This window comes from Fistularia commersonii, chromosome 4 (genome assembly GCF_037954325.1).
Source record: "Fistularia commersonii isolate RoL2024-O1a breed Wild chromosome 4, RoL_Fcom_v1.0, whole genome shotgun sequence".
Taxonomy (NCBI): Eukaryota; Metazoa; Chordata; class Actinopteri; order Syngnathiformes; family Fistulariidae; genus Fistularia; species Fistularia commersonii.
In genome coordinates, this window is record NC_141287.1 from 16,105,378 (window position 1) to 16,133,201 (window position 27,824).

The window sequence follows — 27,824 nt, forward strand, 5'->3', positions numbered from 1 at the left end:
CCCTCATCCAAGGGGCTTCTTCAGTTCAGAACAGAAGAAGCTTCTCCTATATAATCTATATATCTATCTTTTATTTCATTTTTGCTGTATCTATTTATCGTCTGTCTTTTTTCATTGCTACATTATCTATCTATTTCATTTCTACTCTATTGTCCATCTATTTATCAATGTATTGCTCTATTTAGCAAGCTATCTTTTTTCATTGCTACATTATCTATTATCTATCCATCTAATTTATTCTCATCATCCATCTATCTATCTGTCAGTGTATCTAATTTTTCATTACTGTATCTATTAATCTATTTTTTCATTGTGACTTTACCTATCTATTTTTTTAAATTTGTCTCTATAGTCCATCTATCTATGTGTCTCCTTTTCATAAGAACTTTATCTATATCTTTTCATTGATACTTCATCAATTTTTTTCATTTCTTCTATATTGTCTATTTATCTATCTATGTATCTACTTTTTGGTACTATTCTATTTTTTTCCATTGTTGCTCTATCTATGAATCTTTTTAATTGCTACATTATATATTTCATTTCTACTCTATTGTCCATCGATCTATCCATCTATCGATCTTTCTATCTATCACCTACTTTTTCCATAACTACTTTATTAATCATCTATTTATCTATCTCTTCATTACTATTTTATCTTTCAATTTTTTCATTTCTTCTATCTATCTATCTATCTATCTATCTATCTATCTATCTATCTATCTATCTATCTATCTATCTATCTATCTATTATTAGTTTCATTGTTGGTCTATCTATTTATCATCTATCGTTTTTCATTGCTACATTGTCTATTTAATTTCTTCTTTATATCCTTATTCTTTATTATACCATCTTTATATCTTTATTACTATCTATCTATCCATCCATCTATATGTTTTCCTTACCCGTCTCCTGGCCGGGCCCCTGATTGCCGGCTTGGGCTCCGGCTTGGGCTCCGGCTTGGGCTCCGGCTCGGGCTTGGGCTCCGGCTCGGGCTTGGGCTCCGGCTTGGGCTCCGGCTTGAGCTCCGGCTTGGGCTCCTCGGTAATTTCCGTCTCTTTCCGTGGCCGTTGACGTCGGCCTCTCCCAGACTGCTTTATGTCTGGCAGCAGAGACCATGCGCGGTCGCCATATTGCGGAGCACCCCTCCCCTCCAGTCCGGTCCCAACACAGGAGCCACAGCAGCGGCGCAGGAGGCTTCACACACAACAACGCTACCGCTGGGGAGGACCAGTGAGACAGCAAAACCAAGAGCAACATCTCGGATCCGGTGGAATGGATTAAACCTTTGCGCGGCGCCGGGTCGTGATCACATGTGGATTTACATCAGAGCGCAGCGGACGAAAGGTTGCTCGTTTCTTTTGAGTTCCCGTGAGAGAATCCAGCTGCTGAGACGACTGTCCGTAGCCCGTGTTTAGCTAGGCGGTGATGGATACAGGCAGCTAGCTAGCTGACGCGAACGCTCCTCTCCTGCCAGGCTAGCATCAGTGTATCAGCCGGTTTACTCAGCAGCGAATTCGCTTTTAGCCCGTGTGTTCATCGCAACAAAAATGCTAGTTTGGGTGTAACAAAAAGGAGCAGGGAGAAAACACACCGGTGAATTGCAAGTGGCATCAGCTGACGTTAGCTCACTAGCTACCCATCCAGCCTGTCCTGCCTCCCTGAGCCGCGTATGAGAGGCTGTATCCACCGCGACATCTGCGCTTGATTTCCGGCACCGGTCGCCTTGACATTCGGCTGCTTTATTTCTTTTTTTGTTTTGTGTTGTTTTTTTTTTTCTTTTGTTTTGTTTAGTTTAGTTTAGTTTTTTGTTGTGTTTTTTTTTTTTAGTCGTATTGTCTGTTGACCGTAGTTTCGCCAAAACGGCGCCGTCAACGAACTGCAACCTTATTGCGTACTGTCAGAGACCAACTACTCCCCGGATTCTCACAAAATGCATCATCCGGACTCTGCAGGAGACTCTGGCAGTGTTAGAAAGATGGCGCATCCGGCTGTCTTTCACAGAAGGGGTAGCAACACCGGCGGCGGGAGCGGCTCTGCGCTGTCATCGCCGGCAAACTCGGTGGTCTCCAACAGCCACGTCTCAGCCGACGAGTACCAACCCTCCCTGCTGATCCAGTGCCAAACTCCCGCTGGCTCGGCCTCGCCGGGTCCCCACCATCCTCCTTCCCACAGCCTGAGTCTACATTCCCAGCCCCAGCCCTCACAGTCGGCCGGGGCTCAGATAAAGAAGAAGAGTGGATTCCAGATCACAAGTGTGACTCCGGCACAAATATCTGTTAGTACCAACAACAGCATCGCAGAGGACACAGAGAGCTACGACGACCTGGATGAATCGCACACCGAAGATCTGTCTTCTTCCGAGATCATGGATGTGTCGCTCTCCCGAGCTAACGACGTCGTCGGAGCGGAGAGGAGCTCCTCGGAGGAGACGCTCAATAATTTCCATGAGGCCGAGACCCCGGGAGTGTTGTCTCCCAACCAGCCTTCGCATCCCCATTCCCTAAACCAGGCCGCGCAGCACGGCGGAGGCATGGTGAACGGGACCGTACATCATCATCATCATCATCATCATCATCATCATCCCAATCATGCCCAGGCCTACCCTTTGTCCTCCAAGCCTGTGAGCACCCCATCGGCCCTCACCTCTGTTGCCCAGAAAATGCCTTGTAACTTCGGGGTCCCTCCAGAAAATGTTTCCCAGCCTGCCCCTCCAAGTATTGTTTCTCAGCCTGTCGGGGTTGTGGCCCCTGGATCCGTTCCTGGAATGCACAGCTCTGCTACAGGCACTACAGTTAGCATAGTTAATCCCCAGACCAGCAGTGTTAGTAATGTGAATATGTTGAGCTCTGCCAACGTGCCTGTAAGGGGGGGGATAAGTGCGAGTGCTAGTGGTAGCAGTGGAGGCTTTCCTCTCAATGTGATGGGCGGAGGTCCAGGTGGTGGCCCTTCGGCCGGGGGCAACCTCATGGCCGCCAATAATGTCAGCATGAATCAGCAACATCAAAACATCAACTCCAACATCACCATGACTTCTACAACCCCCGCCGTCGTTCCCGCTGCTAGTGCCTCTGGAGGGATGGGACTCTCGAGTGGCCTCCAGGGAAGACTTGGATCTACAGTGCCGCAACCCGTGAGTGCCCCTGCCACAGGCATAGCTGCTGTCCCCGTGTCATCGACCTCTGGCCAAGCCGCAACCGCACCCGCCCCGGCCCCCGCCATTGTCACCAGTTCTCGCTTCAGGGTGGTGAAGTTGGACTCTAGCTCCGAACCCTTTAAGAAGGGCCGATGGACATGCACTGAATTCTACGACAAAGAAAACCCAGCCTCTGCTTCCAGCTCCTCCACGTCTGAAACCGGGTCTCTCAGCATGCGTCAGTTTGTCACTGAGAGCTTCACCGGTGGCTCAGAGAGGGAAAGCACAAGTAGTAGTTCTGTAAGTAGTACTATGAGTACGTTGAGCCATTACATGGAGAGTGTGTGCAGTGGAGAGCCTGGGGGACCCCCAGTACCACAACATGCCCAAGATTATACTTCCCCACCTCAGGGCTTTCAAGCGATCATCCCGAGTGGCTTAAACATGGGTGTGTCTCAGAACCCATCTCACATGCACGCCCAAGACATCAACCATTCGCACATAAAAACTACTGTGGCCTCCTCGACTCCCGCAAACCTCCATCAGCCCGCACCCCTGCCAGGCCATCAGAGCACCATCGGACTCCCCATGCCTGCCGTACCCCAGCAGCAGCAGCAGCAGCTTACCTACGCCCAGGCTGTTGCTAATCAATCGCCAAGCTCCACGCAGGGCATTGTGGGCGTTCAGCAGCACAAGTTAGGTTATGCCTCTGTGCCGCAGCCATCTGCCGCTCCGCAAGCAACCCCAGTGCAGGTGAGGCCATCGGAGTACAGCCAGCAACACCAAGGCATCCCCCAGGCCACCGGCTCTCAAACTCTAATGACCCAAGCCGGATCAGCTCCTTCTGGCCCGGTTAACGGAGCGTGTCAGATTATGGGCGGGCCGCAGCAGTCGCAGGCCATCCTCCATTCACAACCCCAGCTCCCTGTCCCCCTCCAGGCCTCCGCCCCTCATGTCGGCGGAGCAGGTCTGGGGCAACAGCCTCAGAACCACCCTGCTCATCTGGATTGCCAGCAGCAGAAGCCCGGCCCCGGGACCCAGTTGCCCTCGGCAATCCAGAGCCAAGTGTCAGCACCAAGTGTGCCTCCTCCCAACTCTCAGAATGATACCACGGCCCAACCACAAGCCCACAATGCTGCGAATAACAGTAGGATGCCCCCACAGGGGGGTCCACAGAGCATGTCCCAGGACCATAGCAGCGCTCAGGCCCAGGCTCATGCTGCTCAGGCCAGTGCCCTCTATGCCAGTCTGCCCACCTTCACCACCACTCAGCTGCAGGATGCCCAGCGGCTGCTTCTCCAGCACCAGTCAGCACTCTTGGGGCTGCCAAAGCTGGCTGGAGGGGAGCCCGGGACAGGACCCAGCACCGGCCAGGGTCAAGAAGCTGAAGGCAATGCCACTGCCACCAGTGCCTTAACTGCATCAACTGGTCTTAAGACAGTGGATGGAGAGGAGGATGGGTAAGAGACTGTCATTTTCTTTCTATCCCTTTGATAGCGGGACTCAAAATTGTCCCTGATGATTATTGTTCTCATTCTCATGTGCAAGCATGGTGTTAATTGCCTCACAAATACGCATTAGCAGAAGAGCTTAGTGCTCAGTCTGTGCGAGTCTGCACAGTTTTACTGTTTTCTGTCACGGTTGCAGCTGTGAGGGAAGAACAGTGTTATTGTTTTCCCTGATAGTTAGCAGACGGTGGCTAGCCCAGTCTGTCCTCTGTCAGTGCGACGCAGTGCAAAGTTCAACCTGCTGTGACGTGTTAGTGATGCTGCAGTGATTAGACACTTTACCTGTCTGGCTTCCCTTCTCCCATCCCGATCGTTTGCCTTGCAGGACACATTTTTTGCTGGGTGCACAATTTGTTGCACACTCAGCACATTTGTTGTTGGCAAGCAGGAAATGTTGCAGATGTTGTATTATTTCATTTGAGGGTCCAAAGCAGGTGTTTGAAAATGTGAAGGGAAATTAAACAAGTTGCCGTTTTCTAGGTAAACAAACATTTTGCTTGCATCAAACTGGGGTTAGTGGTCTGACTTTGGAAGCAGGGGTGAACATTGTCCTTTCTAGCATTTTCTGTCCGTGAACTCTGTAGGAAGAGATGCTGGTTTACTTGTTGACAAGAAGGCTTTAGTGCATTAAACCACCTCCTTCACTAATAGCTTATTGATTTCATTAAGAGCTCTCTCTCACTCTCTCTATCTTATCGCTCTTCTTCAATCCCTTCAGTTGGCTGGTGATTTATGTTATGGCCTAACTGAAAATCCCATGGAATGTCCTTCCAATAAGACATTTTAAGAGCTCATTTTGAGTTAAGACAGGAATTTTAATCACCTTGCAGCAGCAGGAAATGTTTCTCAGTCACTCCTAAAAGCCCTAAGCCTTTTTTCCTGTCTTGTGAGAAACTTTTCATCCCCATAGCATTCAGGTTGTTTGCATATCTTGGCATTTTTACCAGGTGGGAAGGAGGAACCAAATTTGTGTTAATACATGAATGGCTTTTATTTCTTTGACGCGGAGGGAAACAACTGTCAGGATGCCTCAGTTAACATTGGTAGCTGTGTTTCTGCCACATTGGTCCGTTTTCAGGGCCAGTTAAATGGATATGAAGGATGGCTACTGTTACCACATGATGTTTAACTCGTAGGAATGTGGAATCTATGGGGATAAGGTGGATTATTGTCTTTGATGATAATCGGCATTCGTGCCAAACCCAAGTCCTTGTGACAAACGAGAAAATTGTCCTGACCAATTATGTTCATGGTTAGATACTGTCTGGTTTACCTGCTGTCTGATTGATCTGTGTAGAACTTGCTGATGTCTTTAAATCATGTATAGATAAGTTTGTGTGACGGAAACTTATATTTTCTTTCCTATTGCAAGTGAGTGGACCTTCATCCACAAAAACAGAATGACAGCCCCAAACGTGACCTCATTGACCTCTCCCAATACATAAGTTGACTATAAGAAAGTCTTCTCCATTGGCTTCGATGTACTTGATATGGACCTGTAACTAATGAATAGCTTTGTTTTATGGAGATGGTGATCTACCATGTGATCCTTGCAATATCGTACACAAAAACAATTTGCCATTCAGGGAAACCCGCATAGTTTGCATTGTTTACGGCTGTAGGTTTTTATCTTTTGGCTATTTTTCTGATTGAATCATTCTTTTGATTCATGGAACATTAAATACAAATTGTGCCAAGGGAAGAAAAAAATGTTTGTGAAAAGGGCAGTTACTTGGAAAGTTACATTGATTTGCCACAATGTTAACACCCCCGGCAGTTTTGAGTATTTTATATCACCCAGCAGTACAACTTCCTTTCATTGGGATTATAATGTGCAATTATTCTTGAGTTTATAAGGATGAAGCGTTGATTTATTTCATTGGTCTAGTTTGAGGTTGTGGGCTGTTTTGGTTCATCCAGAGGGACGCTCTCAATTAGGGCCAGACCCATAACATTTTGCCTAAATCATACACTACTTCAAACATGATATGGGCCTCTCTTCAGTGTTTAGTTACAGTATATTTGCTTGCCAATGGGATTTTCACAGTGGACAGTGGAAAACCATAGCCTTAGTGATTTAGGAATGATGTCATCATGTAGTTTGTTCAGGGCAGTGCACGTTGACACCAATAGTCATCGCTGCCTGCAGAAATTGGAAAGAAGTGGGGACAGACGGCTGTTGTTTGACTCCAGTGGATCTGTGTCTTCTGGTGAGTTACTAACAAGCTTGTGAAATATATCTGACACCCGTCATTTTCCCTTTCCATTTTACCAACCCTGCTCCCTGACTTAGATTTGGATTTTTTTTAAGTAACAATGGGAGCTGATACAGAATGCAAAAGGTAAAGATAAAGCAAGTTGGTGTTGATCTGGTTGCAGTCCGTATAGAAAAGGTTACCCTAGAGGAAAGGCCTAATATTTTCATAATACGACTTATGGTTGCTGTAATATCACCAATGAGTCCTAACTTTAATATTTTTTTGATAGTATCATATATCTTATCATATCCCATAATATCTCATTTTAGCGTTAGCATTCATTTTTACGTCTGCATCTTGAATCTGTGGTGTTCGTTTTAATTACTGTAACATACGGATAACAAACTCATTGATTCGTTGTTTTGTCTTTTTGTTAATATTGATTTTTAGTGTTATGTGAGAGCATATCAATGACAGATTAAGAATAGGAATGGCTGCTTTTAGCTTTAAGTGGTGAGCTGAATTTTGGATTTGGTGCTTTTTAAAAGAGGGAGCCCTCAATAACGTCTGCATTTTTAATTTGTGGGGTTGTTTACTCTTCACTTTCAAAGACCTGTTGGAATTCCCTTATTCAGGTCTGCGCTCACGCTCATCATCACAACATGCTGCGCGACTCGATCTAATTTTAAGACTTTTCCTCCATCTCAAGAACAGACCCAGTGCAAACACCTTGAAAAATATGAGAAGACAAACCTGCTTCGTTGCTTCCTATCTCCAGCCTAGACAGCCGCTTGGCTTTCATGAATTATGCTGTATCAACTCTCGGATTTTCTGCACTTCTAAGAAAAGTGTAATCTTGGGTATTAAAAGGCAACATGTGTGATCAGCAGTAAGGAAAGAAGTGCCATGGATGTCTCAAATGCCTCGCTCGACATACGAGCAAGCCAGTGGTGGGCAGTTGTAAAAAAGTAAAATTTAATTTTAGCTAATCACATAAATTACAAAAATTCACCTGAGAAATCAATCTATTCCAACTGTAAAAAACGCATTGAGATTTTCAAGTGTTCGCTGCTGGAAGAGATGCTGGGACTTATGGCAGCACAGAGAGTAAAGTACTGAAAAAAAAGAGTAGCGGTGTTGGTATCAATTCAAATGTGGTCAGCATCCAACCCCACTAAACTGGTGCCACAAGAGTTGAATTGAGTACCATACAGTGTAAAAATGGCATAATCCTCCCTCTGGCAGTGCTGGGAGCCAATGTGTGCTGTGCCTGTCGCTCATTGTGTGGAGATCAACATGATCCCCAAAATTCACACACATACAGGAAATGACCCAACCTGACCCAACTCAACTTTGTCAAGTATAAGCTGGTTGAGACCGTGATTGAGGACACAGCAGACTGGACTAAATAGAACCAGACTGAATTACATTTGGCACTGCTGTTCCAGCTCCGATAAATCCTACCATTGTGTTCCTCCACTATTTCCCCCACCGCTGTCTGCTGCGCACATTTTGTTGAGTCTTGAAGGTGAAAGTCAATTTCTTGGGGTTGATAGATGTTTTACCGATATGCAATTTCCAGCTTGTTTGAAACCCGCTCTACTGTTTGTCTGAGTAATTGCATTTGGATATTGATCCGTGATCATATGGAGTAATTGTGTTTCGATGGACACGTACATTATATGACTGATCTTCCCAATTCATAACTGAACGCTAGGCTGAAAAAAAAAGTTTATTGTTGATGTTGTAGATTTTAAATATTCGATTAGTCATTAAATTAAAAAAAAGACAGCAAGGAAATAAAATCTACAATGATCAAAGCTCTTAAGATATCTATTTGTTTTGGGGATATTTTATTTTCTTAAATCACTATTTGTAAGTAGTTTACATTCAGATTAACGTGCAAGTACTCAGTAATATCAGTTTTTATTACTGATGATGCTGACTACAGGTGTGGCATTCCTAATTTCTCTTACCTCATTTTAACTCAAAATTCTTAATCTAATCGATGTACTGTTTTCTAATAAGCTTTTAAGAAGATTTTACACAAAAACTTGAGGCAATCCACTAAAATAAAAAACATTAAAATTGTCACGGGAACGACAATCATGTCTGGGCTTTGAATGATTTCCCAATGTAGTCATCATGTTATCTTACGGAGAACACGTGTCATGGTAGATGTTGAAACAGTAAGTTCACTCAGGATTATATAGTGAACTAAAAAAAATAAAACAAAGTTCTTGAAAAAGGATTCTTACTCTAATTGGGACAAAAAAATTCTGTACTTTATTGTAAACTGGCAGGGACCCTTCAGGCTTTCTGTATTGTTGCTCTGATAACAATCCTTGTGTTTATCAGAAGTCTTATTCTCTGATGTCTTATTCTCATTTCCCAGCAACTATCTGGAGATGAGCCTTATGCATGTGTGAGTTGCAAGGTGTTACAGCAGTAAAAATGACACGCACTCTCACTGTATGAACAAAGTTGATGTCCGTAACAAGTACATCAACATGGGTCATTACTGGTGGCTTTTATGCAGGTTGTGGTGGACAGTTGTACATTACCAAAGTGAATCACTAAAAGTAAACAGCGTTTGTTATTTGTTTTGCTGCTGACACCTCCCCCATTCCACATAGACCCAGCCAGAGAACACGAGAACACTGCAGAGCAGCGACATGTTGTGTATGGGCCGGGATAATGAATATTTACATGTCAGTTTAAGCCAACCAGCCAAAGTATGAATGGCAGTCTGAACGAGTCGATCAGGAGCGGTTCTGTGTGAGGATACAATGGATGTTCAGACCAACGTGGTACCGTTCACACCTGATCTGATACTGACTGCAGAGGTGTGAATGCCCTAATATTGAATATACATTAACATAAGCTCATAACTGTGCCTGCGCCATTGTCCATGCAATAACTTTTAATATTATAAATATTTTAATCAAGGATTTGCTGTTGCGGGCCACTAATGGGGTTAGACAGCAATCAAAATGTATTGAAGCAGACATTACAACCTCTGACCTATTTTAATCTTGTTTATGTCAATTCACTTAGTTAATACTTTACCCTTTGTAAAAAACAAAAAACAAAAAAAATGTAACTGCCCCAAACAAGGAAATTTTGTTCAAACCAAGTGTTGCATAGAGCCAAAGGAGGATGTGAATTTTAAGGTCTGGACCCAGACCTTTTTTTTGTTTGGTTTAAATTTAATCCGTTTTCAGAGCATTAATTTCATTGTCTTGGCCTCCATTTGCTCTGAATGTTTGTTTTTACATCAATAAACACAATTGTTACACTTAGCATGACATGGGACAACTAATGGCCTGTAATGGAAGATAATGGATTGTGATTTTAGCCTGGCTTTCATCTTGAGAACATCACCTCCCCACCGCAGCACGGACACTCATCCAGAACAGAAAACTGCCCCAACTATAATGTAATTATTCATTTTTCCTTGTATCTCAGCGGAGGCCCCAATTGGAGACCTAATTACAACACTTGTTAGTAAACCAGCTATAATTGGTAGATCAAAAAAGGCATTTCACATTACGAGAACTTGTGTAGAAACCGGGGATAGCTTTTGGGCTCGCCATCTACTTGGAACAGTTGAGTTTAGTACCCTGGGAGTTGTAGCACAATATCACCAATACGTGGCCTAAATTGAACAGTCACAGATCAATTCAGTGGGATCACTTATTGATTGATGAGTGGTAGATTTATTTTAGACCCCAGCACAAAGCTGCCCTGCTCTCAGCTCGTCAAAATCCTTCGCCGTCTTCCTTGCTTTCTGTCTCTTGACTGCACGCTGGTGGAGCCTGTCGGATCACAAGTGTATCTTTGCCCCAAAAATCCAGAATGGATGTGTTGCCATCCTGCATTTTTTTTATTCTCCAGTAAGTCCTCAGGTTATCCATTGCTAGTGATAGAAGAGCACGTACCTTCACATTTTAGAATTTTAGCTTCCACTTTGTAAGTATCGGCTCTGTCAAACAACCAGAAAAAATGCAGCCCTTAATTGTTTAAGCATAGATTCATTAACGCCATCTTCAGGTGATATTTGTGCATTACGACAGCGCAGAGCAAAAAGCAATTTCTCAGCAAAGCCATTAGCAGCGTGCACAAAAACAGCCCTCGTTTAAAAACAAACAGTAGGATACCAGTCTCCATCCTTTGGTCCCCAAGAGGATTATTACTTCATGCTGGTGTAAATTGACTACTCACATCGAGGCTGTATGAAGTTTGGAAGATAAATAATGAAAAATATCACTTAGCAAGCAATCACTGTCATGAAATTACATTAAATACTACTTAGGATTTATCAACTCATCATATTTTGTTCAGCAAAATGTAATCGAAAGCTGTAACATGTAGAAACTGCCCACATTCTGTCATGCCAGCCATCTCTCTGACGACTTCCTCCCGGGCTTTGTATGGCCGTCGGGTAATCTCTTATGCACTTGGCTTGCATGGCGGTATCTTTAATTTTTACTTCTTGTGTTGGAAACCCCCACAGAGACGCTGCACAAACCTTACGAGCAGCATTTAACCGAAACTGGCAGTAGATACTTGTATTACTTCTTCCTTTCCATCTTTACGAGCCTTTCTAAGGAGGCAGTTTGTCTTTTAAAATTGCAGTTTCTTTCAAACACCGCTCAGGTCCGGCCGCTTCTTCTTCAATGGTTTGTTATTCATGCGAGTCTCTGAAGAAGATAGGCTTTCCCAGCGTTTTTACACACAGCCGTCGTCGCACAAAGCCGATATCGCGAGTAGGCTTGAATCCATTTTTGAACCCAGTTATTGTATTCAATTGTGCAGCTCTAATGAGTTCATGTCAAAGAGGTCTTATTTTCTGCCACCCGTTTTTATCTTTCAGCACTAGTCTGCTGCAGCTGCCATTCCCCTAAACATGCAGGCAATGTGCTGAATCATGGCCGGCATTCCTGTGGCCAGAACACTGTCCAGTCAGCTCCAGGAATCGCACGCACGCAAACACACACACACACACACACACACACACACACACACACACACACACACACTCACAAAGAGAGAATGCAGTGGATGACTTTGCTATCAGCCTTTTTCCGCCGTGTCTTTAGTTCATCGTCTCTCAAATTGGGTCATATTCCAAGCCTGACGATGATGAAAACTACCAGGCACCCCCATCCACTGCTCTCTCTTCCCTTGTTCTCTCAGTTCCTCTCTCTATACTCATATATAAATGTGATTTAATGTAATGACCATCCATCCATTATATTTTTTCTCTTAAATCTTCATCTTTCATTATCAAAGAACTGTTGTTTTCTGAGAACAATGCAAATACATCTATGTTTATAGTGAAGGGATTATTAATGTGAAAGATACTCCAGGAAAGCGTGAGCCAGTCTAGTGTTAAAAAAAAAAAAAAAAAAATTGTACAACTGATTTTTCTTGCTGTGATAGGAAAGCCTCCTCGTGGGTACTGTTGCTTCTTGGTTGGGTGGTTGGTGTCAGGTAGACTTTCAAGCAGCTCTGAGCTCCACTGCAGCCAAAAAGTGTCTTTTTTTCCCCCCATAGATTTTATTATTCATTCTGTGTTGCTTTGTAGGGGCTAATCCCCTTTCAATGCTGTGTTTAATGAATGAGGGAGGGCGATGAAGGGAGGGGGTGAAGCTTTCTTTTCTTAAAAAAATCTTTCCTTTGGTCGTTTAGCCAGCTGCTTCTTCTGGTCTTCGTCTATGTTCTGTGTGCATTGTTTCCTTTTTTATTTGAATTATTCAGGTGCTGCACCTGAAAGGACTCTCTCCCACCCAAAGGAATGTTTTGTAAAGCCTTCGTGTCTTTCACAAATCTTCTTTTGACTTAGCCTGAGGTGCACCCCTCACCTTATCAGAAAACTGATTTTATTTGTCTTCTCAGCCGTTGATAAGAATGTCGCCGAGTGATGTAAATTAATAGAGAGCCGTCAGCATCTCATTTCCTTGAGTCGATAGCAGCACAGTGGTGTCTGCTTTGGCAACCGGCCTGATAAACAATGTTCCATCCCCCCCTGCTGGTTAGGAAGTCCTTGATTCTGCATTCTCTGCCTGTATTCTCATCACAGGTCTGCTTTTTGCAGAGGAGGAACTGAGGCAGCAAGATTGCGAAGTGGCGCCATACACGTTCAGACTCTGTCCCTGTGAGTGTGAGATGAATTAGGCGACGAGTCAGTCCACGTCTGATCTAATGCCAGTACGGGATCATTCCACTAAAATGTCATGTACTTTTACGTTTATTATAAAAAACCAACATGCAGCTTTGCTTCAGCAGATTTGAGGCTTTGAATCACAATGAGGTGAAATTTCAGATCCATCAATCACCTGTTGGGAAAAATTGCCCCTACTGTAATTAGTGCGCTTCTTTTATTATCTGGTTGTTTATGTGATCTAAGGCAGGTCACTGGGTCAGAGGCTTTCTTTTATGTGCTAGTGAGTGGGCTCTGGATTGACTTAACAGATGAGTTGGTGTACTCCCACACTGCTCTCAACAAAAAAGAAAGAGAAAAATCACCTGTGTTGTCATTTAGATGGGGACATTTGCATGTCATACATATTCATGGCCAAAGAGCCTCAGCTGTGGGCAGTGATGATGGGATTCAAGTGTTATTTTTAAGCTTCATTAAACTTTGCCAGGCAATTGGTTTGTTTCAAGCTAAGCTCACAAAATTTGGGATTTAGTGAAGCCCCGTGTGGATCCCATCATCTGCCATAGAAAACTTTCTGGGTTCTCTAAAAAAGTATATGCAAGTCATCCGCCAAACCAGCCTTCAACTTACATTAAATTCTCAATTATAAGACACGTTAAATGAAAAAAAAAAAGTTTGCAGAACTTTGATTTCACCAACTTCTCCAAACTATCAGGGAGAGAATCGTTCATTCACGGTAAAGTTCCAGAAGGTTCCCGTTAGTCGTCTTCTAATGGCCTCCTCCTAGACAAACTGTGTGTTCAGATCTTTTTTCTCTTTGAACTAGGCATTGTAGAAAAATGATGGTGATATTTTTATTTTGCATATTACTTTTTTTATTAACTTAACTGCTTAAGTGCCCTGTTTGGACCGTTTCTGTAGCAGTTGGACTGGAGCATCAAAGGAAGCAGTCAAAACTAATGAAACCTCTGAGGTAAAACCTCCCAGACTCCTAAGCAGCGTTCAAAGACCTGTCACATCTGACTCACCCTCTAATTATGATACTTTGATTTTTTTTTTTTTTTGCACTGATTTTACATTTTGTGTGATCATGAAAGCTGTCTATTTGGAGGAGCAGAACAGGGCGTTGGAGGTTGATTGATGGTGTGGTCGCAGATCATTTATCAGCTCACTAGAATAAAGTCCTAGAGGAGGCTAGTCTACATCTGTAGGCTTAACTAGTGGTAACTTCAGTAACAGCCCTTTGCCACAGTGTGGCGCTACACCGCAGCCTGTGCATTTAGAGTCTAAAATAACACAAATGTCTGAATTTAAATATTGAATTACTGAAATCAAAGATAGTGTGAATATTCTAACAGACACGGAGATGCTTTTAGCACAGGGTTTTCACAGTATTTCTTTTCAATAGATTTGATTTGCCCTGTCACCAGAGTTACCGTCACACCCTCATAGTTTTGCACTTTTTCTGTAAGAGTACCCAGCAGTTCTGTTACTTCCAGATGCCTACAGAGTGTTTTCAGCAGCCAGGCTGTTCATTTTCAAACCAAAACCCAGAGCCATCACACTTCAGAAAATGCAAGTTTTGAATCAGTAGAAAACAATGATGGAGCTAAAAGAATTTAAAGCGATCAAGTATTGTAAAACTGTCACCTCCCTTGGTTTAAATCAGCCAGAATTTGCATTGAAAATAGCAATGTTGAGCATAAAATGTGGTTTATAGAGCTTACTGTACATAAAACACAAGATGTATAACTCATTTTTCTTTAGTTATGTGACCCATGTTATTTTCCTGAAATCTTCACAGCGCTCGGCAGTACTCCAAGGCAGCACCAGGGTACTTGTATCCACAGTTGAAACATACTGACATAAATCTCCTAGTAACAAATAAATTGCCTTGCCGTTGACTTAGATAACTGTAATGGCTGAAATGTGTTCCATCGCATACATTCTGCTCGCAGCCAGCTTCTTCCAGATTTATAGATGCCTGTGATTTTTCTCATCAGATAAAGCAGCCTGTCTCTCAAGCACGTGTTGCTTTCAGCATCTACATTTTTTATGGCCTTTTCATATTTTCCCGTGGCATGTCTCCAGGCTGTGGCACTGAAATCCGTCTGTATTCAATAAGATTTTTTTCCCCTCTTCCTTTCAGAAGCATAGGGGAATTTTAAATTTACCACCAGGAGATGGCAGCACAGACTGCCGTATAAGTCAGACTTACTTTGTCAGGAGGCAGTTGCATCCTTTTCATCTATTCATATTTTTTGTTCCAAAAAAATCACCTTTCTTTTTACATTTTTGATAAATATTTTAAAAAAATTTGCCCCATTTGTAATTTGATTTTGCGGCCATCTCAGAATCCAGCATGCCTGTTTCCATCACCGGATTTCCTGCAGGGCAACTCTTATGAAAATAGAAAAGAGCCTGGTTTGATAGCAGAAGTTGTCTGTATCGCGCTCGAAGCAGTCGTCAATCAGCTGCACCGCTGTGTTGCCGAGGAATATTTATTAATGATCCCATGGTATTGTTAGACAGGAAACTTCCTTTTCTGCATATGATCAGGAATTCACAAAGACATAGTTGTTCAGTGACAATTATGTGATGGAGGTTAATGTCAAGGCTAACTGCTCTGACCTGACTCAAAGTCCACAGAGGAAACAACGGCCTGCTTGTTTCCAGCTAAGCTGTGCCTATGATAGCTCTGCTGCCGTCAGAGATTTAGGTTCTGACAGTGGAGTCATCATTAGTTAATCCTCTGGCTGCTGTGTCCTCTTCAACTGTAATCTTCCATCAGGACAGAGACAGACACAAACACAAGTGGACTGATTAAGGTTGGTGAAAATCAAACCCCAGAATTGAGGACCGAGCGGTGGAGAAATGCAGCTGCATCACAGCTTTGATTCTCCTACTAGTCTTGGTCCAAAGAACACATCTGTTTTCTGGTTAATTTGACAGGAAAATAGTCATAGTAAGGGTTGTGTGTGCAAATTGTTAAACAGTTTCACAAAATAACATTCAAAAGTACTTTCAGCCTCCAACATGGGGCTTCCTTTTTTCTGCATCCCAGTGCTCCACAGCTACTCTGTCCTGTGGTGTCTGGACTTGGAGCGCTGTGTGTTCTTTGGCTGCTAATCCCTTTAATGCGAGGTTTCACCACACATTACTCAAACCTGCTGGTCACACACACACTCACACACACACACACACACACACACACACACACACACACACACACACACACACACACACACACACACACACTGGCACACTCTTACGTAATTTGGATCTATTGTCTGAGCGTGTGTGAGAGTGGGTTAGGGCTGAAAACTACCAGGACATGCATTAGTTTTCCCGCCTATGGGTTTTTCTCTCTTTAGGGCTCCCATACCAAACTCTCTACTTTATAGGTACGAACTGACTTACTGTCAATCACAGATTCATAGCTGTCCAATTTGTGTTAAATGATTGTATCCGTGAACAAATCTAGGCACGAGTGCAAAGGACAAATAGTGGAAAAAGGTGTGCGACAATACCACGGCTGTGACGCCCCTCGCACACAGCTCGCAGTCTCAGCTTGATGCAGGCAACATGCTCTGCAGTAAATCCAAAGCAGATTTCAAAGCTGGCCTTGGCAACACGTGGCGGCTGATGAATGACCTAGTCAAATTCAAAATACCTCTAAAAGCTTGCCTGTGTGATTTTCCCAAATGGCCCATTTTTGCAGCAGCAACCCAAAAAGCCATTGTACAAATATTAAAACACTGGCTCTGCCTCAAAAGCATTTCTAACAAGAAGACATGTTGAAAAACACATTCAGGGGAAATATTCCTCTGTGCAAGCAGTTATTTTTTCATGATCAAATGCCAGTGTTGCACAAAAAAAATTCATTGTGCTTCAAATTCGTAAACGTTAACCTCCATGTCAGTGACTGATATTCTTTTTTTACAGTCTTGCAAGCAAAATATCGGTAAAAGGATAACATGATTGTCAACTAATAATGATAATAAGCATCTGCGTGTTCAGCCAAAGGAAGGGTTCATGGCGTCAGGAGACAGGCTTGCCTGAAACACCGTCGGATTTGAAAATGCAGTGGAAAAAAAATCAAAGAAAAAGCTCAGAATCAGGTGAAGTCAGAAAAGGTTTTATTTGTCTTTTGCGTCTGCCCTCGAGGCCTTTCTAGCTGTGTGTCTCTGGCGGGCTCTCCCCTTCCTTCTCTCCCGCAGTGTGAGTTTAGAACAGAGCGAGGACTAAGGACTTGCTGCTGTCAGCCCAAACGCTCCAATGGTACCTCTATCTCTTAGGGGCCAAAGTGGCCACTCATCATTCCTCCCTACCTCTCTGACTGACTCACTCAGTAGCTCTCTGCCATTCTCCATAGTCAGGTTGGGACTATGGAAAGCCACTGCCAGGGCTTACTGGTAAAGTCTGTGCGCACTCTAAACTATCAAACTACAGTTCAGCCAAAAGCCTTTACAATTCAACAATTCAATAGGCCTCTTTTTTTCATCGCTGGGACATGCCAGGCCTCTTTTTATTAACTTTCAGAGATCGCATTTGCGCAGAAAAGCAGCAGATGTGACCGCAGAAAAAGACAGGTTACCAAAAACAGAAATTGATGTATTTTGTTGAAGCCATGAATGGGGCTTTGAAAGCCGTACATGCAGTAACCTTTTGCGTCATGTTTTGAGCTTCTGTTCTCGCTGACCTTTTTATGTCATTCAACTAGATTAACTTTGAAGTTATTTAATGAATCCAAAGAACATAACATCCACTGATATAATACTCCTGCGTATACATGCATTTACAGCATGAAAGAGCTGCACGGGACTTGACAGAGAGTGTTTGCAGCCCTGCAAAGCCAAACATTTGGGGCCACAAGCTCTGCCTTTGCGACAAAATGAAGCATACATGTACAGAAACTCTGTAGCCTGGTCAGGTGAATTAGTATGATTTACTAACTAAATTTGTTAGTAATCCATTTACAGAAGAAATTAGATTAAGACTAAAGTAACTTGCTGCGATGTTGCAGGGTTGTGTCATTGCTGTTGTCATTGTGCAGAGTAGAATGCTCGAATTACCAGCGTTGTGTAATATTAGAAGTTCAACACTTTTGCCTGCAGTTTTGAAGCTGCAGTTTTGATACCTTGAAAATGAGAAGTAATGTTTCGTCGGCTCCAGTTTGAGCCGACCATCCCCAAAGGATACAGCTACTGACTTATTGTAACTATGTCTTATTCATTGCGTTCCTTGCAACCAACAAACTCCTTAACACGTTGTAGTTATAAAAAGGAAAATGTCAAACAAGTAATACTAAGTTTACTCCCTCTGCAATGCCCTACATGTTGTAGCCAAAATCTTTATCAGGCAGTGGTCTTCCTTTGGCTCGGTTCCCTCCACTCTCTTTCTCTATCCCTCTCACATCCGTGTCAATAGCATCATTCATCATGAAGTATTAGGCTTTTTTCCCTGCAAATCATTTCCAAAAACATTTGTCAAACATGGGTGGTTTGCGCTTTTCCCATTGTGTTGTAACAAACTCTTGCCACTGCTCAAACCACATTCCTGACTGTGGTGTCAGCTGTCCCTGAAAATGCATTTTCCAAAGCAGTAACAATGGAGTGAACTCTTGTCCACCTGCTGACAAGGCTCTGGTGCAAAGCCAACACATTTACTCTAATTCTCAAGATTGGACGTAGCCAGAGATTTGAGGTCTTTGAACTGAACTCTTCAGATATGAGACGGGTTTTGAGGCTAGACTCACTCCGTTGGAGTTTGACGCGACCAGAAGTCATGTGATACTGATTCACCCTAGCACATCAAGTCTGTTAGGACAACTCAAATCCCCTGCATTGTGCTCTTCCTATACGTGTTGTTTCTTGACCGTTTGTCTCTAAGCTGTTGGAGGCTTTGTGAGTGGATGCTATGTTTTCTCTGTGCCAAGGCTCTGGGCCATCTTAAGGCAGCCTGTCAATGTGAAATGACAGGATAAGACCACGGGGCAAAGGGTCTCTTGTCTGTCACGTAGGGGACTGAGGGTACAAGGGGATAAAAACATCCTGATTCGTGGAAACTTTCAACTAAAGGAGCGGGAACATGGTCCAAAAGTTTTTTCTATGACTAATTGTGCAAACCTTTTTTCTGCACGTAGACACAGATCATCTCCTAACGGTAAATTTGTTCACCAGTGACATTTGGGCATTTGCTACAATCTTGGGATTTTTTTAAATTTTGGATTCAACTGTGACACGTGTTCCCTCCGGCCTCCATTTTATTAAGTTGTTATAAAACTACATTGTTTGGACTGCTGGCCACCGATGGAGCTGATTGGCTGTGTCAAGTGAAGGTAACAGCATGGCAGATTTTAGAAGCCAAAAGTTTTATTGAATACTCCTGTCTACGTGAAAGGCTTGTGATGTGGGAGCGTGGAAATCACTGGGCCACATCCTAATCTCTGTTGATGGTTTATGTAACTCAGAGTCACATGATCTCACGTCACCACCCACCCAGCTTCTGTCTCTTCTCAGTAATTCACCCACTAGTCAGCCATTCAAACACTCATGGATGACAGAGGAAAATGGGGAGGACACTTCTATACACTCTTCACATCCTGGCATGCTTTTAAATCCCAATGCAGCAGATCTACATATGCAGCTACGTAGAAGTGACGGTGACCCAGATCTCCTCCACTCTATTTTTTAAGAAACAAAGGCTGGTAGGAAACTCCAAACAAAGAAGCCCGAGACACAGTGCCACTGCTGCTTTGGAATACATACATGTTCCTTCAGACGGACAACTCGATGAGAGTACACGGAGTACGAGTGCAAGGCCATGATGAGATGGCAATGAACCTTTTGTTCTGGGAGCTGGAGCAGCATCTCAAAAGGTAAAATAAAGACAGTGAATCCCCGGGGAGTCAGTCCACTGTAGCGCTGCTGCCTGGGCCAATCGCCACAGTATCTGCACACAAAGGCTGCATGGCTATATTGTCTGTCTCTCTCTGAACTTTCTATTCAGTCATTCATGGTTAGAGGGTCTCTATTAACACTGAGAATGCTTTCACTAACTTGAAATGTACTGTAAACCGGTTCGAGTGGTGCTCAGGCTTCATTTCAGTGGCTGTAATTTATTAAAATGTATGGTCAGTAGTAGTAAATATTTACACATACTAAAATCTCCATGGAGCTATGACTAATTCAATTCACGTCCATGCCCCCCCCCACCTTTGGCAGAAGGCTCTCTATATTTAGTATTACGTCTGTTACCACCATGTTAGTCCATCTGCTCTAACATGAAGTCACTTGTGTCACACCATAGCAACCGTTTAATTTTTTTTTTTTTTTTTTTTGCAGACTGATTGTATTCGCTCACAAAGGCTAATCGTATTTGCCCAGCCTTGTCAAATATTTATTGCAGATATAATGTCTGTTTTGTTAAGAACACCTGAACAATTTGTTGTTAAGTGCTTTGTTGATAACATGGAAAATTGCTAGTGGAGAGTAACACTTGTAACCATACATATGATTGATGATATTTAGTAAAAAGCCCATTTTGGTTGATTAAGTTGCTCAAAAAAAGGTTTAGATTGTCCAAAACAAAGAATCCGTGTTGAATTTCTTTGCAAACAGTAGGAGACTTGTCAGTCGTAAAATAAGAGACTAGAAGAAATTGGATGCATTTGGGTCACTTCTGTCTTAAGTTGTGCCGGTAGGTCACTGGACTGTACTTGTTTTACAGCAAAGCAGCAGGACTGTCAGTTGGCTGGCCTACCTGTCACTACAGTATAAACACGTAATGATTCAAGTGTGTGTGGACATTTGGGGATGGCAGTTGACGAAATTATATTTTCTTTTCAATTTAGAAAAGTGACGATGCAGTATTTCGGAAAGACACATTTATCACTCAAGGAATGGCCTTTAATGAAAGTGAATAGCTGTTAAAGATTTTTTATTTATTTCATTTTAATATTATGAGTGATTTTAGTAATTCTCGGCATGCTGTTCATTCTAGGAGCAATGGCACTTCTCCTTAGGGCTGCCTTCACACAATATTGCTGACATTTATGGAATATAAGTCTATGCTACATAGATTCGCTCTTCCATATGTGTTGTGATATTGCAGTAGTATGCTGACAGCAAATTACCACGTTCTCTCCACAGTGACCCCCTTAACTCAGACATTTGACATCACTGTTTGACATAATGTTCAGCTCTGTGTCATTAGCATCGTAGATTGGCATTCCAGCTAACACGAAATTGAGTAAAGGACAGGTGGTAATAATTCTGGTACTTCATGAGCAGTTAACATTTTGTAAAGATCCCAACCATTTTTTTCAATCATTTCTATCATGTCACAAGTTTCCAGGGTTGTGAAAGTACTCAATTTTAGACCGCCTTGACAATATTGTCCTTGACTGGTTCCAGTAATCTATTAGTTTCTCTCAGCCAAATGCCAGCCTAAGCCAGTCAGATGGTCCTCAGTGGGCTTGTGTACCCACCTTGGATAGTTTTTACCCCTCCTGACCTGCAGTGGTACAGGCTAATTGGGTCTGGATAATTGGCTAAGCCCTCTACAGTTCACAGAAGAGACCGGAAGAGATAAGTGTAGCTTAGACTCTCATTAAGGTATTGGGCTTCTTGTTGTTTGTTAAGGTGTCTACCAGGAATCATAGCTGAGTTAGCTTATATCTGTACAAGTATTCAGGACCTATGTTCAGAGTTGTCTTACGTCTCCACTCGGGTGAAAAGTACATTACTGTGTTGTACCTAAATAACCCTAAAGGCCCTGTGAAACGGAAGTCAGAGCACTGTTTGTTTCCGCTTATCTAAATATTTCCAGTAAAAACACAAACCTAAGGAGGGACAAGCTGGTGTTTCCAAGCAGTGGGCAATGTATCCAGAACACGAAAGAAACTTCTCTCTGGGAGGAGGGACATTAAAATGTGATAAATCAGATGAATTGAATTTCCAAAACAGCATAAGTTTTAGACTTTCCAGGAAATGAATTGACTGATTTTTCTGTTAAAAAGCTAAAGTTAGATGAATCAGAATTAAACATCAGGAGACTTAGACAAAGGTAGACAAAATGTTATTCTTTTTTTTTTGGTCTGAAGGCCCCTATTTTAAAGACTGGGTTTTAAGTCATTATTTTCAGGGTTTGAATATTTCTTTAGATATGTTAAAACAGTTGCTGTACCTAATCTTTTCCCACTACCACTGGCAACAAGAAGTGCATCAATGTCACTATGTACTACCTTTAAAGCGCCTCTCTAAATTAACTCCACTTATTGTTATCACACAAATTTAATTTTTATCTGTCAGTTTACACACTTTTTATCAGCTTTATCTGTTTTCTCCAAACTACAGCTGTGCAACTATCTGTTTAGCAAAATGGTGTAATACATAATTACATATACTTGTAGTGATTTTATTTTATTTATTTTTCTATTTTTTTCTGACTATCTCAGCATGTCATCCTTTCATGCTGCCCAGCACTGCGACGTCCAGCAGATAAAGATGAAAAGTAGGTGTACCTGAAACATATCACTTCAGATTCTCTGTAACATATTTTACTTGAGGTACATTTCACAAAATCTTAGCAAAACCAAGCCCAAACAACTAGAGACCAGTCATATGCAGTAAGACCTTTGGTGCATTTCAACATGGAGGACCTCTATGGACCTCACTGCACATACTGTGACCTTCCATTTTTTTTCTTAGTCATTCCTTTTATTCAAAAGCCCTTATTTCTATTAGAATCTTATAACAACATGTTTAGTCTATTGGATGTATCAGATGCAGGATTGCAAAGAGCGTTTGGGTTCCATGTAGTGTGTGGAGTAGGTCTGTATGTGTTGGGTGTGTTTGTGTATCGGATCTTGTAAAGTATACAAGTATTTTGCTTATAGTAGGGAAATTTTTGTGTATCGCTGTTGAAGACGAAGATCCTCGCTTTGCCTTTTTTGCATTGTTTAGTGTTTGAGTAAGATGAACAACAAATGGCTTCAGTTCACAAAACCTCGTTGAAATTTTTTAAATGTCATTCACGTATTGTTTATTAATGTAGGCATCGACGTAATGTCACTAGGTATTTGTCCTCCATGGATCTGACTCTCCAGCTTAACTGGTGCAATATTAAGTGTATTTATGTAATATCAGTGATATAGTGTGTATTTGAAGTATGACTGGTATATTGTGTAGTATCAGTGATGTATCTGGAATATCAGTATCCTCAGTATCAGTGGTATAGCGTGTTAATGTAATGTTAGGGGGATAGTGTGTAACTATAGTATCACTGCTACAGTGTGCATTTTTAATATCAGTGGTATATTGTGTAACTGTAGTATCAGGGTACAGTATGTCTCTGTAGTATCCGTGGTATCATGTGTCTCTGTAGTATCAGTAATGTAGTGTGTATTGGTCATATCAATGATGTAGTGTGTATCTGTAGTATTAGTTATGTCGTGTGTATCAGGGATGTGAGTATCTGTAGCATTATGATGTGGTGTGTATTTGCAGTGTCAGTGATGTAGTATGCATCAGTGTTTTTATAGTATAACTGAGATAGTTTGTATCTGTAGCATCGTGATGTCAGTGATGTACTGTGTATCAGTGATGTTTGTATTTGTAGTTCTGATGATGTATTTGTAGTGTCTGATGTGATGTGAAAAAGAAGCTCGTACTGTGTCCTCCGCAGTGCTATCCATGACCACACGGGGACGACATGAGCCTCTAAGATGAGACCGGTCTAACCTTGTTCCTTCATCTTGTACTTTTTGTTTTGGTCTCCGTTGAAGCCAGGCAGCCGCTCCTGGCCTCTGCTAAGGCACAGGTGACTTTAAGCATCAGCGGATCGTGTTTTATATATATATAATTTTTAATGCTCACACAACTGTGCAAACGCGACATAAACCTCTCCACCTTTGTCGTGTGACAGCATCAGGACAAAGGAGATAGAGGAGATAAGAGGAGTATAATACATGTGATTCAAATGCAACCCCTCCAGATCCGGCCTTGTATCCGGGAAGAATATCTATGCGAGCGGCCGGTCCCTGGATCTTGCCCTTTCCCTGTTTTTTTCACGCTGTGGCGGCTCCTTTCTTTCTCCTTCTCCATCCGGTTTTTCCCGGTTCCATCCACCTCCTCCCCAGCCCCTTGAATATATTATGCTAAGCCGCGTCAGCTGAGCGCCAGGTGGGGGCGTTCCCGGCCGCGTTAGCCGCGGGGGCTCCGTCCAGACCAATCGGCGGCCGCGCTCGCCTCGCGTCACCGGCTAAATTATACTGGGCTCGTCCGAAGCCGCAGCTTCCAGATGAGATGAGCTGACCTTGAGTTTGCTCCGCACCGCCGAGGTCTGGCCGCCGGAGCGTCGCCGGACGAGTACGCGCGGGTTGCCGGGTGGATGCGGTGCGGCGGAGCCGGGCTGCGCGGCTACCGGGTCGGGGCTCCGAGACGCTGTTGACCGGACCGTAACGCCCGGGGCAGAGATGAATACTCCGTGCTACACCGTGGCCATGGATCTAGGCGTCTGTCAGCTTCGAAATTTCTCCATATCGTTCCTGTCGTCGTTGCTGAGCGCGGAGGGTTCGCACGTCCAGCTCGACAACAGGTACGGAACGCCGCCGGTGCCGGCCGCCCCGTCCCGCTGCCTTCTCGCTCACCTGCGTCGGCAGGGGACGGATGCTGCCCGCTGACCCGAGGCTGCATCGGTAGTCAGAATACGCCGTTGACATCAATGAACATTCTAGAGGCCAGCGGCGCCCCCGGACCTCCGTGAGAGGATAACTAGTGGCTTCCCCCCCCTTTTCGTCTAATTCGCCCTGTTTTCATTTGCAGTTCGTCGGGAGCGAGTGTCGTGGCCATAGACAACAAGATCGAGCAGGCGATGGTGAGTGTTCGGCTGCTCTTACACTAATGGATGGCTGCTATGCTAGTTAGCATAACGTTACTACCCCCCCCCCCCCCCCCCATGACTCCTCGACAGGAGCGATAACGTTTTTTGTTGTTTTTTTCTGTGTTATCTTGATAATCACGGATTATTATTTATTGATTAACAGATTCTCGAAAAGCCAGTTCAAACCGTCTTTACAAAAGTAACCGCTAACCCGACGTTACCTGTCCACCTTGAAACAATGCCAGCAGATAAAATGACGGTCTTCACCTAATATGTCCATATATTACGCGAATAACGCATTTTTAAATTCGTTCTAGACATTCCCGTGTGCCAGACATTACGCTAAAAAAACTAACAGCATTTCGAATAAATGAAACCCGAGTTATTTTTTTGTTGTAGCCGCCGTCGACTGTTGCTAGGCAAATTGGTGTCACGGGCCGGTTATAAATATCTCGGACTGTGATTGGCTGATGCTTTAATAAAGGCAGGGGGTTGGAAGAGGATGTATCTCCTCGGAAAGAGCCTCACTCACGGCTGTTTCAAAAAACAGATTTTATGTCAAAAAAAGTCAAAGTTAAATTAAACATATAGGCAAATCAACCACAACCTCATACATTTATTCCTATGTCTTGGCGTTTACATTCTACTGTATACGCCCAATTATTTACACCATGCCAAACCCTTTTCGGTTAGTCTTTCAATATTGGGATTCTTCAGTCCCCGTTGCATAAACTGATTTAATTCTATTGTTTTTAGATTTTCAAACCCCAAAGTGATTTTAAGAAGATTTGGTAGTTTTAATTGTTTTTGATGAGATCTTTTCCAGCAGGTCTCCTATCCTCATATTAACATGCTGTTGTGGACTTGATAATGGACAGAACGTGTCAATATAATTGCTGGTAGTCATAGTTTAGAGAAACTGAAACCGCAATTAATTTAGTTTTAACTTTGGTAATGACACTAGCATTACCTTTCCCTGTTGCATGACGTGTTGTTTCCTCAACTTGACACTATTTTTTTTTTTTTTTTTTATATCCAATGACAAAGTAATAATCTGTCATTACTGTATTGTCTCTGCCAGGACCTGGTCAAGAGTCACCTGATGTATGCCGTGCGTGAGGAGGTGGAGGTCCTGAAGGAGCAGATCAAGGAGCTGATCGAGCGCAACTCCCAGTTGGAGCAGGAGAACACCCTGCTGAAGACGTTGGCCAGCCCGGAGCAGATGGCCCAGTTCCAGGCCCAGGTTCAGGCCGGCTCCCCACCGGCCGCTCCAACGGTGGCCAACCAAGGACCCACGAGTAACGCCGCAATTGGCCAACCCGCCACACACAGCTCTGGACCCTCGGCGTAGCCCCACTTGCGCAGACTGCCTGACAGCTTTTGAGTTGAGCTCGGAGCTAAACCTTGCCTTCTACAGCAGGAGGCGATGCTGTTCAGACAAGAATTTGCACATATTTATCCCTCAGAAGGATGCGTCTGGCGGGACTTGCGGGGCAGTGCTGCGCAGCACGGCGGAGGGCAACAATCTTGAGACTGTATGGGGGTTGGTCTGAGAGGTGGATGAATCATTAAACATTTGCCAAATAACCCTTGGACATATCAGCTAGAATGTCTTTATCAACAAGGAGCAAAGCAGCTTATCAGTGGCGATAATAATCTTTACCATAGATACAAAAAAAGAAAACACTGTGCCTGTATCTGGATTTTAAGTGATGTCGATTTTGGTGAGGATGCAGGAGGAAGAGTAGATGGAGGACTGTATTGGTCGTTTTTGCTGAATGATGTAATGTAAATAAACACGGCGCTCTTTCAGGCGTAGATCATACCGTTGCGAGCGGAGGGGTTTGAGGAAGAGCCTTCTTAGAGTGACAAATGAAGAATGTGAGCAAATATAACAAAAAGTCCCCATCTGGAATGGGGGTTGGGGTGGGTTTCCGGGGCTCCTTTTGGACGACAGCAGCATTTACTGACGTTACTTCACCCGTGGGTTGGTGGGATGACCAAAACGTGGTTTCTTATGGAAATATATTTTCAGTATTTCACTTCATTTTGCCCAAGACCGAGCTCATCCTTGCTGTTTTTCCCCCAGCGCTGCAGTGGCAACCTTATTTGACAAGGTTGAGAAATGTGGGCTAAGCAGCATTCTTTTTCTTAGGATGGGCAGACGACCATGTATATTTCTGTATAGTGTAAGTATCCTGTAAAATAGTGAGAGGAAGACAAATGATATCTAGGTCACGCTGACTGAAGTGAGTGAGCCAGGAAGGTGCTGGTCTTGCTCTGTCGTCTATTTTTAATGCTGTATTTTCAGGACTTTGGATCAAAAGGAGTAAGGTTATTTAACTGACAACAAGCAGCCGACAACGTGCTCCACAAAACCCTGCAACATTAACTGACTGTAAAACCATTTCTTTTGTTTTCTGACGTATTGCACAGTTTCTGATTTATTTTTTTCATTTTGTTTCTTGACAGTGAACTACTTCTGGATGACTTCTATCTTAAAATTGCAACATTAAAGAAAAACAAACAAACAAACAAACAAAAAAAAAACAACTCTGGAACTGTTTTTCTTTTACATTCTGTGTATCAGTTGTATGCTCATGTTCTGTGCATGTTTCCGCAAGACCGGATGAGATATTGTAACATATGTACCACAATTGCACTTGAAAGCTGCACTTCAGGACTTTCAATAAAAGGCTTAAGAATAACTCCCTGGTCTCCTCTTTGCTGATCGCCTGTGCTTTGCTTTCTGCGTGTCAGAATCCGAACTCACAGCTGAACCCGGTCAGATGTTCGGCCAGACGCTGTTCAAGTTTCTCAAAAGTCGTCGAGAGTTCAAGGAACGAAACGGATGAGCTTTTTTCTCCAAACTGGATTTAATGCCTAATGAATTCTCTTGGAAGTTAGCAGCAGACTAATCTGGAACAGA

The 27,824-nt window shown here is 43.2% G+C and overlaps 1 protein-coding gene across 2 annotated transcripts; it reads left to right on the top strand.

The window, feature by feature from the left end:
• The first annotated feature begins 1,179 nt into the window (after nucleotides 1–1,179).
• On the top strand, nucleotides 1,180–27,603 carry LOC147234896 (TSC22 domain family protein 1-like). 2 transcript variants are annotated; one of them, XM_086145580.1, is made up of 3 exons: nucleotides 1,180–4,597; nucleotides 24,838–24,889; nucleotides 25,977–27,603. In XM_086145580.1, the coding sequence occupies exons 1-3, from the start codon at nucleotides 1,935–1,937 to the stop codon at nucleotides 26,244–26,246; spliced, it is 2,985 nt and encodes a 994-aa protein (XP_086001706.1). In that variant the 5' UTR covers nucleotides 1,180–1,934; the 3' UTR covers nucleotides 26,247–27,603. The 2 variants fall into 2 exon arrangements, with proteins under 2 accessions (XP_086001706.1, XP_086001707.1); XM_086145581.1 differs by lacking the exons at nucleotides 24,838–24,889; nucleotides 25,977–27,603 and adding an exon at nucleotides 11,720–12,391.
• The last annotated feature ends 221 nt before the right edge of the window (nucleotides 27,604–27,824 follow it).